Source organism: Gopherus flavomarginatus, chromosome 1 (genome assembly GCF_025201925.1).
Source record: "Gopherus flavomarginatus isolate rGopFla2 chromosome 1, rGopFla2.mat.asm, whole genome shotgun sequence".
NCBI lineage: Eukaryota > Metazoa > Chordata > Testudines > Testudinidae > Gopherus > Gopherus flavomarginatus.
In genome coordinates this window covers 5121662-5138599 of record NC_066617.1, presented here as the reverse complement: position 1 = coordinate 5138599, position 16938 = coordinate 5121662, and the positions used below count along the sequence as shown (strand labels likewise).

The 16938-nt window shown below is 46.1% G+C and overlaps 1 protein-coding gene across 1 annotated transcript; it reads left to right on the top strand.

Moving 5' to 3' along the window:
* Positions 1-6807: 6807 nt before the first annotated feature.
* LOC127032832 (claw keratin-like) lies at positions 6808-13184 on the top strand. Its single transcript, XM_050920439.1, has 3 exons — positions 6808-6830; positions 8523-8529; positions 11986-13184. Exons 1-3 carry the CDS (start codon positions 6808-6810, stop codon positions 12472-12474), a joined length of 519 nt encoding a protein of 172 aa, XP_050776396.1. The 3' UTR covers positions 12475-13184.
* The last annotated feature ends 3754 nt before the right edge of the window (positions 13185-16938 follow it).

The following is a 16938-nucleotide window of genomic DNA, read 5'->3' as shown; positions in this document are numbered from 1 at the left end:
ATCCGCTACTTAGAGGGATTTTATAGCTCCCGGCTGGTGGATGTCCATAAAAGGGAGCTACACCCCACCCACTGCTTCCCCTTCATTTATCACAGCTTGGGATTTCCAGTCCCTTAAAAAAATGTCACATAGGACATGGCTGGAATAGCATTAATAGTGCTAGTTTCCTTGTTAACCTGTAACCTCTACGGACAAACAAGTTCAGTCCAGCATCACAATGCAGGTGCTTTGGTTTGGAAACCTCAGCGAGTCACCAACACTTGCTAATGAAATACCAAAGGTGGAATTTTTCGATCCAATCAAAATACAACTCTCCACCCCCTCCCCAGTGTAAATCTGCTCTGTTCCACTAGCTTCAATGAAGCCACACTAAGAGCAGATGGGGCTCTGCATCTAGATTTACTTCTTCACAAGAGAATGTAGCAGTTGCCAGGCTGGAAGAGATGAGTGGCCCATCTAAGGCAGTATCCTGTCTCAGTGAGCGTCATTCACCAGCTGCTTCAGAAGAAAGCAGAAGAACAATGACTTAGTCCTTTAGAGAGCAAATTTAGGGTGTTTCTTCCAAAATCCTAATGAAAAATGGGGGTGACATTTTTCAGAGCTCCCTAGGGGATTTGAATGCCCAAGTTCCAACAAAAATCAACAGGATCTACTGTCCCAAATGCATGTCTTGTTCTTAGAATCCAAACAATTTCTAAAGCATGAAGAAACAAACACCAGCAACTTGATAACGAAAATAAATTGAAAAACCCTAAACCCTCCCCATTGTTATCAATCACAGAGTGTCTTTGCAAGATTCAGTCCTAAATTCAAAGGATCCTTTACACATCATTTGAATGATTATGGAGAGAGTGAGTGGAGCAGGACTTTTGTAGTTCACAGAGGAGAATAACTAAAAGTGGTTTGAGAGCAGGAGTGTTTTCAGCCAGTTTTTTAGACTGCCTGAAGAACTCAAGAGGCCCTTTGTTCCTGAAGGTCTAATTAGTTCCAGACCAAATTTCAATAACTTGTTCCATTGATTTAATATTTTTCCACTGTTTTTCACAGTCAGTTTGTTCTTACGTCCACATGGTCTGATGTGCACATTATACCCTGCAGCTCTTTCATCTGCAAACTTGAGCTACAGGAGAATTCCCCATAACTGTTTCTCTTTCTAGGGCAGCTAAACCTAGCGAGGGAAATACCTGTGTGTGACGCTTTAAGGGGCCAGCATTTCCTGCTTTGGAGTGGCATTTTTTTTCAACATGAAACTAAACCTATCTAATAGAACTAGAAGGGACATTGAAAAGTCATCAAGTCTAGTCCACCTGCCTTCACAGCAGGACTAAGTACCGTCCCTGACAGATTATTGACCCAGATCCCTAAATGGCCCCAAATTTACTGCCATCTCCCTTTGAGAGTAAGTTTTAATCTATTGATATACATGATTTGCACTGTTCCTCTGTCGCTGAGCTTCCTTATGTAAGCAGAGTCAGAATGAGCTCTACCCTGACATGTGGTGGTGAATTATGGTGAGTGTGGAAAAGAATTTCAGGGGCTGATCTTGTTTGCATAGGCACAGTCACCCCACCTAGCATAGCCCACGGCAGCCTAAAATGGTCACTTTGACAGCTGTGGGATCCTCAATTTCTCTGTTATTGGGGCAGGAGGAATAAAGTGTTGTTACCCTGATTATGTGACTGAGGGACTATGAACCTGTTTTATGACAGAGTGTCTCACCATCAACTAAGTAGCACTCGCCAGACAAGGGACATGGGTTACAAACCCCAGTAAAGGGGGGAGAGGTTTAGGGTGTGGTATGAGGGCTTGGAACACCAATTGCATCTCCTTGTCTCTCCCCACTGTTGAATAGCAGAGCTAATTTTGATTCTACTAGGAATCTAGCTGGAGGCTGCTGAGTTGAATGCACTTTAGGCCAATGATGCACCAGCGCTGAGGATCCCCTGCTGCAGGCTGAAATCACTAAAGAGCTAAACTTACTGAGCTGAGTGCTGTGTTAACTAGTGGGGGAGCCTGAAGGTATATTGCTAGTGGCTGGCAGAGCAGAGCAGTTTGCACGACGGTTGGAGCGGCCCACAGAACAGTGAGCAGAGCAGGTTGTGGGATGCTTGAACTGGCCCACAGAACAGTGAGCAGAGGGAGCGGAGCGGTTTGCACGAATGGCTGGAGCAGCTCACAAGTTGGTGGGTGGAGTCGAGCTGTTTGTTGTGAAAGCTGCAGTAGATCTCCACGGAGAGGTGGTGAAGTTGGTCTCGGACCACGTAAGGTGCCCCTTAACCCCCTTTGTGCCCCCCATTTCCACCCAGGCTGGGGGGGGTAAAACTCTGCAGATAAACTTTTGAACTATGGGGTAGCACTGACCAGGGACAGGGACTTTGGGATGATTGGACTTAAGTCCCTAAGGGGAAAAGGACATTGCCAAAACTTACTTGCTGTGTTTTTGGCTCATGGTTTATGTTATGAATCCTGTTTGTGGGGTTACCCCAATATGATGCCACATTGTTTCCTCCTTTATTAAAAGGCTTTTGCTACACTCAGACTCTGTGCTTGTGAGAGGGGAAGTATTGCCTCCTCGAGGCACCCGGGGGGTGGTATGTAATTGTTCCAAGTCACTGGGTGGGGGCTCAAGCCGATTTTGCATTGCATTACTGAAAGAGAACCCCTGGATACTGAACCCGGCCCTTGTTGCTGCCAACTCAGAGGGCTAGAAGGGTTATATTTACATCAGATGTGACGGCCTTCACCCCTTCAATGACTTGAAAAGGTCATTCCCAATAAACCTTCCTTCCCCCCCCCCGCCCCATCACTGGGCTCAGCACTAACACCAAATTAGCAGTGTCAAATGATCTTTCTTCAGTTTGCTGACCATAATAAACATGCTGAGTTCCCTGACTTTTTTCAAGGGTCTGTTTCCCTCAATTCCTCATTACCTGTAAATTCTCCTTAAAACGAGTGACATACTCCCCTACAGGCTGTCCTCTTTCCTCAGTACTGCCCTCCCCAGAGCCTCCAATCAAATCTAAGTGTCCCCTAACCTGCTTCCCACACAGGAGATCTAAGGGGGCAAAGCCAGTAGATTCTCGGGGAACACTTCTGTGCACAGTGAGCAACTAATAAAGTAAAACGTCCCAATCATGCTCATGGCCAGTGAGGTATATTCTTAGCACAGCTTTTAAAGTTCCCTTAAATCTTTCTGCAAACTCATTAGTTTGTGGGTGATAGGGAGCAGCCTTTATATGCTCTGCTCCACATAATTCCCATGACTTTGGAAAGACTACAGACATGGAATTTGCATCACCGTCTGTCAAGATTTGTCTGGGAAAAACTAATCGGCTAAAAATGGTGAATAAAGCTGTAGCCACTGTTAAGCCTATTCCAGAGCTTAACTACATTTAGGGTATTTCTACCCTATGGGATTACTCCGATTTTACAGAAATTGATTTTTGGAAAGAAGATTGGATAAAGTCGAGTGCATGCAGCCACACTAAGCACATGAATTCGGCGGAGTGTGTCCATGTACCGAGGCTAGCGTCGACTTCCAGAGCGTTGCACTGTGGTAGCTATCTCATAGCTATTTCATAGTTCGCGCAGTCTCCCCCACCCATTGGAATTCTGGGTTGAGATCCCAGCGCCTGATGGGGCAAAAAATATTGTTGCTGGTGGTTCTGGGTATAGCTTCACCCAGCCCAGCGTGAAAGCAAAGGCAGACTACCGTTTCGTGTCTTTTTTCCTGGGTGAACTGTGCAGACGCCATACCACGGCAAGCATGGAGCCCGCTCTGCTCAAGACAGTGGTCATGAACATTGTAAACACCTCGCGCATTATTGTGCAGTTTATGCTGAATCAGGACCTGAAAAACCAGGTGAGGAGGTGGCGGCTACGGCAGTGCGGCGACGTGAGTGATGAGGACATGGACACAGAATTCTCTCAAACCGTGGGCCCCGGTGCTTTGAAGGTAGGTTATAGCTGTGGAACGCCGATTCTGGGCCCGGGAAACAAGCACAGACTGGTGGGATTGCATAATGTTGCAAGTGTGGGACGATTGCCAGTGGCTGCGAAACTTGCGCATGTGTAAGGGCACTTTCATGGAACTTTGTGACTTGTTTTCCCCTGCCCTGAAGTGCCGGAATACCAAGATGAGAGCAGCGCTCACAGTTGAGAAGCGAGTGGTGATAGCCCTCTGGAAGCAGAGAAGCTTGTCTTTAATGAATTTTTTGGAGAAAAGCAAAGTCTCTGTTTCTTCATTAACAAGTACTGACGACTCCCACGGTTTGAGAGGGGTAGCCGTGTTAATCACAGAGGCAGGTATAAATACACAGAACATGAAAAGATACCTGCCTCTGTATTTTCCACTCCATGCATCTGATGAAGTAGGTTTTAGCCCACAGAAGCTGATGCTCAAGTCAATTTGTTAGTCTCTAAGGTACCACAAGGACTCCTCATTGTTTTTGCTGATACAGATTAACACGGCTACCCCTCTCAAACCATGGGAGTCATCAATACTTGCTAATGAAGAAGCAGAGACTTTGCTTTTCTCCAAAGAAATCACTAAGGACAAGCTCCTCTGCTGAGGTAAAATGGCTTCAGGTCCTCTGACTTCCACGGAGCGACACTAAATTACAGCATCCGAGGAGCAGCACCCTCAATGAGTATTTCTGCTCAGAAAAACATAGGAATTGTTGAACTGGATCATACCACTCGTCAGCTTCATCTATTCTCCTGTCTCCAATAGTGAGGAGAAACAGCAGCATCAATATAAAGGAGAAGATCACTGAATTGTCCCTTCCTAGACTAACCTGAACAAATTCCTTCCTAATCTAATTAAATTGAAAAATGGCTAAGGGACTTCCAAAAGGTACTGAGAAGATTTAAATGTCCTAATTCTATTTCCAGTTATTCAGAATTATGTTTCCCTATTGCATATGTTGCTCCTAAATTCTGCGAGCAGCTTCGAATTGTGAATCCTATAAAACCTGCAACTGAGAAACTGCACAAGACAAAACCCTGGTCCCTCATAAAAATCACAGCAAGTAAGTGCAAAATTCAGTCCTAAATAGAAATGGACCCTTCCGCCGTATCTGTAGGGTTAGAAAGAAATTGATTTCAAATGGACTGACCTAATTGATCGAGGAGATGAAGTCTGAAGAAGCGTTTAGAAGAGTGCTGATTCTTGTGTGCTTTTATACAGTCAAGGACTGCCTGGAGGATCTGTTATGTCATTTGTGGAGGAGGTCCTCATTAGTTACCAAACAAACTAGATTGCCTTGCTTTGTCCTTCTTTCAATGGAGCTGTTTTCCTCAGGGGTTGCAATGACTGGGCTAATGGCAGCCTCAGAGGATGTGAAGGGCACTTTGCACTCTTCATCTTTCTTTCATCTTAAAATTGTATGAGCCAACTGCATTCCTTGTGCCATTCAACGGATTTTACTGGGGCAACAATTAGAATGATGTCAAGGTGCTTCTGAGTGGCATCAGTAGCACAACAAGCCCTGATGAAAGGAATCCAGGTTGGTCCTTTCAATTCATACTGGTCGTGCTTAGGGGAATTAGGCAGTTCATTGTAAACCTGCTAGGAAGGAGGGAGCCACTTTTCTGCATTCTTACCAGCTCCATCGCCAGTGGGTCAGATCCATTTCCCTTTGAAGTTAATGGGAATCATTCCTTGCCTCCAGTGTATTTCCTGTCAGACCTTTATATCTGAAATTTACCCTTTGGCACAGGAGATGCTACGATGCCTATAGACAACTTTCGTTACACATTGAACTTATAACTAGGTCTCATGAGGGACTTAAGTGGAGCATAGGCCTTTGTAATGATCCTCTGTGCAAGGGTGAATTTCACCCTGTGGTGAGTACATCTTGGCTTAACACTGGACCTCCAGCTGGGTCACCAATGTTGTCTCAAAGAGCTTCCTCCAGCAGATTTGCTGATGAGTCAAGTCCAGGGATGGCGGAGAGTGATGGACGGCAGTGCTCTTTTGTAGCAAGGCTTTGAATTAAGTACACTCTATTCAAAACCATCTCTCCATTCATGAGCAGCCAAGAAATGGAGGTCTTGTAAGACAATGCAGCTGACTGAGACCAGCAACAGGATGAGGAGAGATGAAATCACCCATTCTTAGGGAAGGATCAGTTGGTTATGTGATGAGATTTCACATAAAATCTGACTAACCATAGGGCATCTTGCAGAAAACTTTCCTGCCTGAACCAGAGTGTTATTTAAAATGCAAACTGTCTCCTCAAGAGGGGGTCCCATGTGCAGGGAAGAAGTATCTTCCTCTGATTTTAAGGAACCACTTGAAGCTCTTTGAAGTTGACTTCACTGTGCTGATTTACACCAAGAGAGCACCTTCATTTTCCAGTAAAAATCTTTTGAAAAATACCAAATGCAGAACTCTATTTGAATGAAATGGAAACAGCCCTGAATTGGGTGGCTTTTGTCATACTAGAGACCTCGGCCTCTATTTTTTTAGAATGACTCTGTTGCTCAATGGAGAGGTGTCTAGTCCCCACTATAATGTATTAATATTCAGAAGAACTTCCAGCCTTAGCATCCTTTTTCTGCCTGTTTGATATGGCTAGAAAAAGAGGCACGTTGAGGTGAAGGTCACATGCGGGTCAGTTGCAGAAACAGAAATATAACCCAATATTTCTGACACATCCTGCCAAAGGCTGAGCTCAAGGTGCTTGGGGCAGGAAGTCGCAGGGGGCGCTCTGATTTATGGGCCAGCTACAGTCCTGCCATGATTCTAGTGACGTCATTGATGCTTCAGTGGGATATTCGGAAGCCTTGAACGGGAACCGTCCAATGCAGTTCAGGAGCAGTGGTGAGTATGGGGATGAGTAATGACTATGACTGGATTTATTGGTGACTGAAAGTTTTCTGTCAAAGAAGAGTCTTACAGAATTCTGTAGGTTGGTCAGTCTTGCAATTAATCGCGTCAAATCCTACAGCAATGTGACTGCAGTTGAAGTTCTCCTTATCTGTATCTGCCTCTTTCCCTCCATCATAGAGGAGACGGACAGCACCTCTGGCTCAGCCCATGCCCAGAGGTCCCGAGGAGTCTGCGCGGTGCAGGGGCATACCCCTGCTGGTGGCACCAGCACAAGCATCAAGGCGGCACATCTCACAGCCCTTGGTAGCAGCTATTTCTCAGTAACAGCTGGATGCTGCAGGGAGCCGCTGCTGCTTTGCTCCCCCTCCCACTCCGATCTCTGTCCATCATTTCTAGGCCGTCATGGCTGCAAAAAGTTTCCCTAGTGACCTCATCTGAGTAATGCTGGATTAAATGAAGATATGAACTTCACAAATGCACGTTAGGCTTTCTGATGGCATACCAACACTCAGTGATGATTCCTCGCCTCAGATTTTGGGACTATTTGATTTTCATTCAAAAAAGTTTTATATTTCCATTTCTTAACAAAGAGTCCCTTGTAATGCTCAAGGGGCAGATGCTGAGCCACTGGACATTAGTAGAACTCCATAGACTTCATTGACTTCCGTGTCTTAAAACTGAGCTAAGGCATTTTATGCTGCTCGCGTTAGAACCAATCCAGCTGAAGGCGTACTTTCCACTTGAAAAATTCATTCTCATAATGGCTGAAAAGCTTTCTGTCAGAGAAGAATCTTACAGAATTCTGTAGGTTGGGAAGTCTCGCAATTAATGGGGTCTAATCCCACAGCAATGTGACCCTTGAAGAAGTTCTCCTTATCTCTATCTCTCTTGTGCTTCTTTCCAGTGCTCTTGGCCACTCCTCAATAGAAATGCAGTAGCTGATGTTTTCCATTGCTTTCCCTGGCTCAGCATCTACCCTTAAACTTTGAATATGGGAATGACATCTGAGAACTTGAAGTCAATCTAATAATCTTCAGTGTTGGAACATCTAATGCCAGTAAAAAGTAATTATGGCTATAATAAATACAGCTCTTTCGCCATATAACACTTAATGAATGTTTGTAAAGTGCTTTGAAATGCTAAGATCAGAGGAAGCCTCAGACCATGCACCATGAGAATTACAAATCTACTACCGGAGGTCAACAGAGACACACTCAGTTGGAGATCAGACTGGAGTGACTGGCAGAGTCAGAAAAAAACCCGAATGGCTTGGACTGCTCATGCTGATACTACTCTCTATTTCCTGAACCTGTCTGGACACGTAATTCCTGTGGAGAGTATTATCCTCATGTTTAAGAAAACATAATGAAAGTGGATCACAACATGAGCTATTTTTTGTAATTATTGATACTTAGATCCAAAAAAACAAACATTTTTTAACAGGACATGTTACAAACCTTGTCTTGTAAAACAGCATAACAGGGATTAACCTTGAGCTCAGCCTTCGGTAGGATGCGTCAGAAGTATTGGGTTGTATTTCTGTTTCTGCAACTGACCTATATGTGACATTCACCTCAACAAGCCTCTTTTTCTAGGCCTATCAAACAGGGAGGGTAAGGATGCTAAGGCTGGAAATTCTTCAGAATATTTATACATTGTTGTGGGGATTAGACACCTCTGCATTGAGTAACAGAGTCATTCTAAAAAAAATAGAAGCCGAAGTCTTTAGTATCACAAAAGCCACACAATTCGGGGCTGTTTCAGTTTCATTCAAATAGAGTTCTGCATTTGGTATTTTTCAAAAGACTTTTATTGGAAAATGGTGCTCACTAGGTATAAATCAGCACGGTTAAGTCAACTTCAAAGAGCTTCAAGTGGTTCCTTAAAATCAAAGGAAGATACTTCTTCCTTGCACATGGGACCCTCTCTTGAGGACACAGTTTACACTTTAAACAAAACTGCTGCCCTTCACTCTCCGCCATCCCTGGACTTGACTCATGAGCAAAACTGCTGAAGGAAGCCCTTTGAGACAGCGTTGGTGACCCAACTGGAGGTCCAGTGTTACGCCAAGATGTACTCACCACAGGGTGAAATTCACCCCTGCACAGAGGATCATTGCAAAAGCCTATGCTCCATTCAAGTCCCTCATGAGACCTAGTTATAAGTTCAATGTGTAACGAAAGTTGTCTATAGGCATCGTACCATCTCCTGTGTCAAAGGGTGAGTTTCAGATATAAAGGTCTGACAGGAAATACACTGGAGGCAAGGAATGATTCGAATTAACTTCAAAGGGAAATGGATCAGAGCCACTGGCGATGGAGCTGGTAAGAATGCAGAAAAGTGGCTCCCTCCTTCCTAGCAGGTTTACAATGAACTGCCTAATTCCCCTAAGCACGACCAGTATGAATTGAAAGGACCAACCTGGATTCCTTTCATCAGGGCTTGTTGTGCTACTGACGCCACTCAGAAGCACCTTGACATTTATTCTCATTGTAGCTCTAATAAAGTCAGTGGAATGACAAAAGGAATGCAGTTGTCCCATACAATTTTAAGATGAAAGAAAGATGAAGCGTGCAACCTGCACTTCACGCCCTCTGAGGCTGCCATTAGCCCAATCATTGCAACCCCTGAGAAAAACATCTCCACCTAAAGGAGGATGTAGCAAGACAATCAAGCTTGTTTGGTAACTAATGAGAACTTCCTCCACAAATGACATCACAGATCCTCCAGGCAGTCCTAGACTGAATAAAAGCACACAAGAATCAGCACTCTTCTAAACACTTCTTCAGACTTCGTCTCCTCGGTCAATTAGGTAAGTCCATTTGGAATCAATGTCTTTCTAACCCCAGAGATGTGGCGGTAGGGTCCATTTCTATTTAGGACTGAATCTTGCACTTACTGGCTGTGATTTTTATGAGGGATCAGGGTTCTCTTCCATAATTGTCTTGTGCAGTTAATCAGTAGCAGGTGTTACAGGATTCTCGATTGGAAGCTGCTCGGGGAATTTAGGAGCAGCATATTCCATTGGGAAACATAATTCCAAATAACTGGAAATAGAATTAGGACGTTTAAATCTTCTCAGTTACTTTAGGAAGTCCCTTAGCCATTTTTCATTTGGTTGGATAAGGAAGGAACTTGTTCAGGACAGTCCAGGAAGGGCCTATTCAGTGATTTTCTCCTTCATGCTGATGCTGCTGTTACTCCTCACTATTGGAGACAGGAGGATGCATGAAGCTGACGAGTGGTATGATCCAATTCAACAATTCCTATGTTCTTCTGAGCAGAAATACCCACTGAGGGTGCTTCTCCTCAGATGGTGTAATTTAGTGTCGCTCCGTGGAAGCCAGAGGACCTGAAGCCATTTTACCCCAGCAGAGGAGCTTGTCCTTAGTGATTTCTTTGCAGAAAAGCTAAGTCTCTGTTTCTCTATTAGCAATTATTCATGACTCCCACAGTTTGAGAGGAGTAGCCGTGTTAATCTGTATCAGCAAAAACAACGAGAAGTCCTTGTGGTACCTTAGAGACTAACAAATTGACTTGGGCATCAGCTTCTGTGGGCTAAAACCCACTTCATCAGATGCATATAGTGGAAAAAACAGAGACAGGTAACTTTTCATGTGCTTTTATACCTGCCTCTGTGTTTTACACTCCATGCATCTGATGGAGTGGGTTGCAGCCCACAAAAGCTTATGCCCAAGCCAATTTCTTAGACTCTCAGGTGCCACAAGGACTCCTCGTTGTTTTTCCCAAGGTATGGAATCTCAAAGAACAACGCTGGGATACCAGACTCAACTGGTTTGCATGCAGAGGTGAAATCCTCAAACGAAAGGATGCAATTACCATGATCTCGATCAGGTTCTCTTTGAGAAATGTCCAAAATGGACACAGAGTCCCTGGTGTCCAGTGTAGAAATCGTGACCCTTATTTCAGGCGATGTTTTTTTATACAAAGTCCTTGAGAGGGGCTCAAAGGGTCCTGTTGAGAGGGAAGTTTAGTGCAAGTGGACAAGAGGCATAGAAAGAGGATACAGGAAGAAATACATAGCCACGGACATAGGGACTAAGGCCACTTCTCCTCTCTCTCTCGGGCCCCTATTGGCTGCAATAGTAACCAAGTTTTCAAGCCTTTCTTCCACCGGCACTTATGAACATAAGAACGGCTGTACCGGGTCAGACCAAAGGTCCATCTAGCCCAGTATCCTGTCTACCGACAGTGGCAAATGCCAGGTGCCCCGGAGGGAGTGAACCTAACAGGCAAGGATCAAGTGATCTCTCTCCGGCCATCCATCTCCACCCTCTGACAAACAGAGGCTAGGGACACCATTCCTTATCCATCCTGGCTAATAGCCATTAATGGATTTAACCTCCATGAATTGATCCAGTTCTCTTTTAAACGTCGGTATAGTCCAGCCTTCACAACCTCCTCTGGCAAGGAGTTCCACAAGTTGACGTGCATTGCATGAAGAAGAACTTCCTTTCATTTGTTTTAAACCTGCTGCCCATTAATTTCATTTGGTGATCCCTAGTTTTTGTATTATGGGAATAAGTAAATAACTTTTCCTTATCCACTTTCTCCACACCACTCATGATTTTATACACGTATCAGAGGGGTAGCCGTGTTAGTCTGGATCTGTAAAAGCAGCACAGAATCCTGTGGCACCTTATAGACTAACAGACGTTTTGGAGCATGAGCTTTCGTGGGTGAATACCCACTTCTTCAGATGCATGAGCTCATGCATCTGAAGAAGTGGGTATTCACCCACGAAAGCTCATGCTCCAAAACATCTGTTAGTCTATAAGGCGCCACAGGATTCTTTGCTGATTTTATACACCTCTATCATATCCCCACTTAGTCTCCTCTGTTCCAAGCTGAAGAGTCCTAGCCTCTTTAATCTCTCCTTATGTGGGACCCTTGCCAAACCAATTATCATTTTAGTTGCCCTGTTCTGAACCTTTTCTAATGCCACTATATCTTTTCTCAGATGAGAAGAACACATCTGTATGCAGTATTCGAGATGTGGGCATACCATTGATTTCTTTAAGAGCAATAACATCTTCTCCTTCTTATTCTCTATCCCCTTTTTAAAGATTCCTAACATCCTCTTTGCAGTTGTAGAGTCTTTTGACTCTAGTCCCTGTTGTGCGTTTCAGGTTTACCTCCATCCCAGAAAGATGATTTCGTCCAGCCTGTGCTATCCAGAATGCGGGGTGGCCCGGCCCTGGCCGGTCACTGGTGCCGCCAACCAGCCATGCGTTAGGCAGTGCCCTGACTCCGAAGTGGTGATCAGACCCTCACCGGTTGTTTTGACCATTCCAGGACCAATTCTCAGCAATTTCCCTCAACACAGTGAAGTGGGAGCTGTAGGAGCACCTGTGGTCGGACCCGGTTACGGAGGCTCATTCGGCTGGGGAGGCTATGGAAGCCCTTACGGAGGATTGTACGGTTTAGGCGGATATGGTGGTTACGGAGGATTGTACGGTTCAGGCGGATATGGTGGTTACGGCAGCCGTTATGGTTATGGGGGATTAGGCTGTTATGGGGGACGAGGTGGTTACCTGGGTGGTTATGGTTACGGGGGACTAGGTGGTTCTGGGGTATCTTGCCATAGGTACCTCAGTGGAAGCTGTGGGCCATGCTAATGCCAGCAGCAACATCCATGGAAGAAGGAAGGAATTGAACAGCAAGATACAGATTCAGCCCTGATCTTTTGGGCATGGCTTTCAGAAGTGCTGGGCAAACAGAGCTCCAGTTGAACTCCGTGGAGCTGTGTGTGCTCAGCACCTTGGGCTGACAGCCGTGCTGCATTTCTAATCTTACGCTTTAGGACTCTTTCTGCCAAGGTTTTCCCACCCGTGTGCTGATTCTCGCTTTCACATGTGCACTCATTCTGAATTACACTTTGGCTTTTTACACCAACCCCGCCTGGTGAAGGCAACGGGGGCATAGAGATAGGCATGATTTTCGTTTACTGTCATTTTAAGTCCCTTGAGAGTGAGAAAAAAAGACCTTGCTGTCAAGGAGAATTAGGTCCTATATGTTCTATCCTTTCCATCACTATGTACCTCTACTGACTTGCTTTGACCTTTGCTGCAGCAGACGTCTGATGGAGAAGCTGCGTAGTCTCTGGTTCTCTTTGGCTTTGTCTCATTTCCCACCGACCGGGGTAAAGCAATACACTTAAAAGGGTTATAAAGGGGACTTGTTTGTCAATCTCTGCAGCTGCACCAACACAAAGAGAATATTTGGTCTGAACTACATCCCACTGAGACCTGTGATCGGTCGTGGATCTCCTTGAAACACTTGATATACATTCTTTCTGCTCTGTAGTATTTCTTCCTGTAACTGTGTACTGCCGATTTCATTTGCATTAAAAATTCTGCTGCATCATAATATCAATCTTTTGGTTCTCTTTGTTCCTCCCTACTTGTTTAAAAATCGTACCAGATGAAATTCATCCTTCTGCAGAAGGCAGCACGAGATACTTCTCAAGCTGCACCTTTTCTAAGCAATGGAGTGAGAGGAACCATTGAAGTGGTTCATAGCGTTATGAGGGCTGTCTGTACAATGGCAGAGTTCCTCTTTGCATTCCCTGTTTTAGCAAAGAGTCTTTTCCTGCAGAGACCAGACACATGTGGGGTCAGCGTGCACAGAGCCAGAGGTGCTGTCTGTCTTGTCTGTGGAGTCAGCTGTAGTATACGAAGGATAGAGCTCTCTCATGCTCAGCTCCTCGTACCCATCTGGCAAGGCCACAGGGAGCCTGGGACTCCACTGGCAGCGGGTGTATTCCCAACCTACCTTCTCTAGGGTGGGCTCGCTCTGAAGTGAAGGGGTGCAGTAGGTAGGGGGAGAGAGAGACGGGATTTCCAAAAGGAAACCAAAAAAATTGTTCAGAGAGACTTTGAATTCTAATGCACAATTTGGCGGCATCTAATCCCAGGAAAAAAATCTACTATGAAAATAATACAGCTCTGTGCAGCCACAAAACTTTAGGGAGACATTAATCAAAGTCCTTTGATTTCAGGAAGCCTCTGATCATAGAGCATAGTATCACTATTAGGTCTGGTTTATGTGGAGGTGAACAAGCCCATTGAGGGAAAGGTCACACAGGAAGCAAGTGGCACAGTCAGCAATAAAACCAGTCACGGTGATTACTCACCCTGTGCTCACCACTGCTCCTGATCTGCATTGGACAGTTCCCATTCAAGGCTCCCAAATATTCAACTGCTGCGTCAGTGAAATCAGGAGAATGATCGCAGGAATGTAGCTGGCCCAGAAAGTTTGCAGAGGAAAGAGAGCTGCAGGGTGTAATGTGCTCCTCACCCCATGTGCAGTTAGAATCATAGAGTTATAGAATATGATGGTTGGAAGAGACCTCAGGAGCTTCTCTAATTAGGAACAAACTAATCATCAAAAACACAGAGGAAAAAAATTCCATGAATAGGCGGAGTTGTCAAAGTTTGGTTTGTAACTGATTGGGCCTTCAGGAACAAAGGGCCTCTCAAGTCCTCCAGCAGCCTAAAAAACTCTCTAAAAAAAGCATCAGAGGGGTAGCCGTGTTAGTCTGGATCTGTAAAAGGGAACAGAGAGTCCTGAGGCACCTTAAAGACTAAGTGAGGTATTGAAGCATAAGCTTTCGTGGGTGAATACTTACACGTCAGATGCATCTGACAAAGTGGATATTCACCCATGAAAGCTTGTGCTCCAAGATATCAGTTAGTCTTTAAGGTGCCACAGGACTCTGTTACTGTCTAAAAAGAGATGGTTACTCACCTTTGTAACTGTTGTTCTTCTAGAGGTGCTGCCCATATCCATTCCAATTAGGAGTGTGCGCGCCGTGTGCATGATCGTCGGAAGATATTTACCCTAGCAGGACTCGGTGGGTCGGCTGAGGCGCCCCCTGGAGTGGCGCCCTTATGGCACCGGATAGATGCCCCTGCCAACCCGGTGCCCACTCAGTTCCTTCTTGCCGGCCACTCCGACAGAGGGGAAGGAGGGCGGGTTTGGAATGGATATGAGCAACACATCTCGAAGAACAACAGTTACAAAGGTGAGTAACCATCTTTTCTTCTTCAAGTGCTTGCTCATAGCGTTTTCAATTAGGTGACTCCCAAGCCTTGCCTAGGCAGTGGGGTCGGAGAAAGATGTCGTGGAGCGCAGGACCACTGAACCAAATACAGCATAATCCCTGGACTGCTGCGCTATCGCATAGTAGGAAGGGAAGGTATGGACTGAAGAGCAAGCTGCCACCCTACAGATCTCCTATATAGGCACATGAGCCAGGAAAGTGCAGGACAAAGCTTGAGGCCAAGCTGAATGGACAGTAACGTGCCTAGTTGGGGCGTCAGTAAAGTCATAGCATGCCCGGATACATGATGTAATCCAGGATGAGATAAGCTGCGTGAAGACTGGGAGGCCCTTCATCCTGTCTGCCACCACCACAAACAGCTGGGTTGTCTTTCTGAAAGGTTTAGTTCGCTCGATGTAAAAGGTGAGTGCCCTGCCAACATCTGGGGAGTGCAGCTGTTGTTCCCGTCTAGAAGCGTGCGGCTTCGAATAGAAAACCGGAGGGAAGATGTCTTGACATGGAAGGCAGACACCATGTTAGGAAGGAAAGTGGGGTGTGGTTGCAGCTGTACCTTGTCCTTATGAAACACCGTATACGGTGAGTCTGAAGTGAGGGCTCGATGCTCGACACAGGTCTCGCCGAGGTAATAGTAACAAGGAAAGCTATTTTCCAGGAAAGGTAGAGAAGCGAGCAGGTGGTCATTGGCTTGAACGCAGCACCCGTGAGTCTGGATAGGACCAGATTGAGGTCCCACGTAGAGTCCGGATGCTGAACGTGCGCGTACAGATGTTCTAATCCCTTGAGGAACCTGCTGACCATAGGATTGGAGAAGATCAAGCACCCATTTTCGCCCTGGTGGAAGGCCAAAATCGCTGCTAGGTGTACTCTGATGGATGAAACTGCTAGACTCTGCTATTGCAAGGACAAGAGATAGTCTAAGATGGTAGGTACTGACGCCTCCAGAGGGGCAGTATTGCTCAGATCGCACCAGCAGGAGAAGCGCTTCCATTTGGCCAGATACGTGGTCCTAGTAGAGGGCTTTCTGCTACCCAAGAGAACGTGCTGCTCTGAGCGGGAGCGACGGAGCTCAGACTGAGTTAGCCGTGCAGCATCCATGGTGTGAGATGGAGGGACTGTAGGTCTGGACGACACAGTTGGCCGTGCTCCTGGGTGATCAGGTCCGGCCACAGCGGAAGAGGAATTGGAGTGGTCACCGACAGGTTGAGGAGTGTGGTGTAGAAATGCTGCCTGGGCCACGCCGGGGCAATTAGTATCAAGCTGTCCTTGTCCTTTCACAATTTGAGAAGGACCTTGGGGACTAATGGGAATGGAGGAACGGTGTAACACAGATGATCCTTCTATGGTATCAGGAAGGCGTCCAACAGAGAGCGCTGGGGGCGCCCCTGGAGACAGCAGAACACCTGGCACTTCCGATTCTCGCGAGAGGCCGAGAAGTCAATGTGGGGAAATCCCCCCCACTCCTGGAAAACAGAATGGATAACATCCGGGCGAATCAACCGCTCATGGTCCTGGAAGGATCTGCTGAGGCTATCTGCCAAGGTGTTGTGGATGCCTGGGAGAAACGACGCCACCGGGTGGATTGAGTGAGATATGCAGAACTCCCACAATTTGATGGCCTCCTGACAGAGGGAAGACGATCGCACTCCCCCTTGCTTGTTGGTGTAAAACAGGGTATTGTGTTGTCTGTGAAGACTGCGACACCATGGCCCTGAAGGTGCTTGCGGAAAACCTTACATGCCAGGGGAACTGTGCTCACTGCCTGTACGTTGATGTGTATGGTTTTTTCTCATGAGGACCAAAGGCCTTGTGTATGAAGGCTCTTCAGGTGAGCGCCCCAGCCCAGAGATGACCCCTCCGTGGTCAGGACCAGGGACGGCTGTGGTGCATGGAATGGCACTCCCCCGCATACTAAGCTGGGGTTCAGCCACCAAGCCAGAGACCGTAAAACCTGTGGCGGTACGGTCAGCACTGCATCCAAATCGTGCCGCCCTGAATGGTAGACGGATTCGAGCCAGGC

What these genes read in the sequence shown, in the direction of transcription:
- LOC127032832 (XM_050920439.1), top strand. Translation starts at nt 6,808, where the DNA reads ATGCAGTTCAGGAGCAGTGGTGA.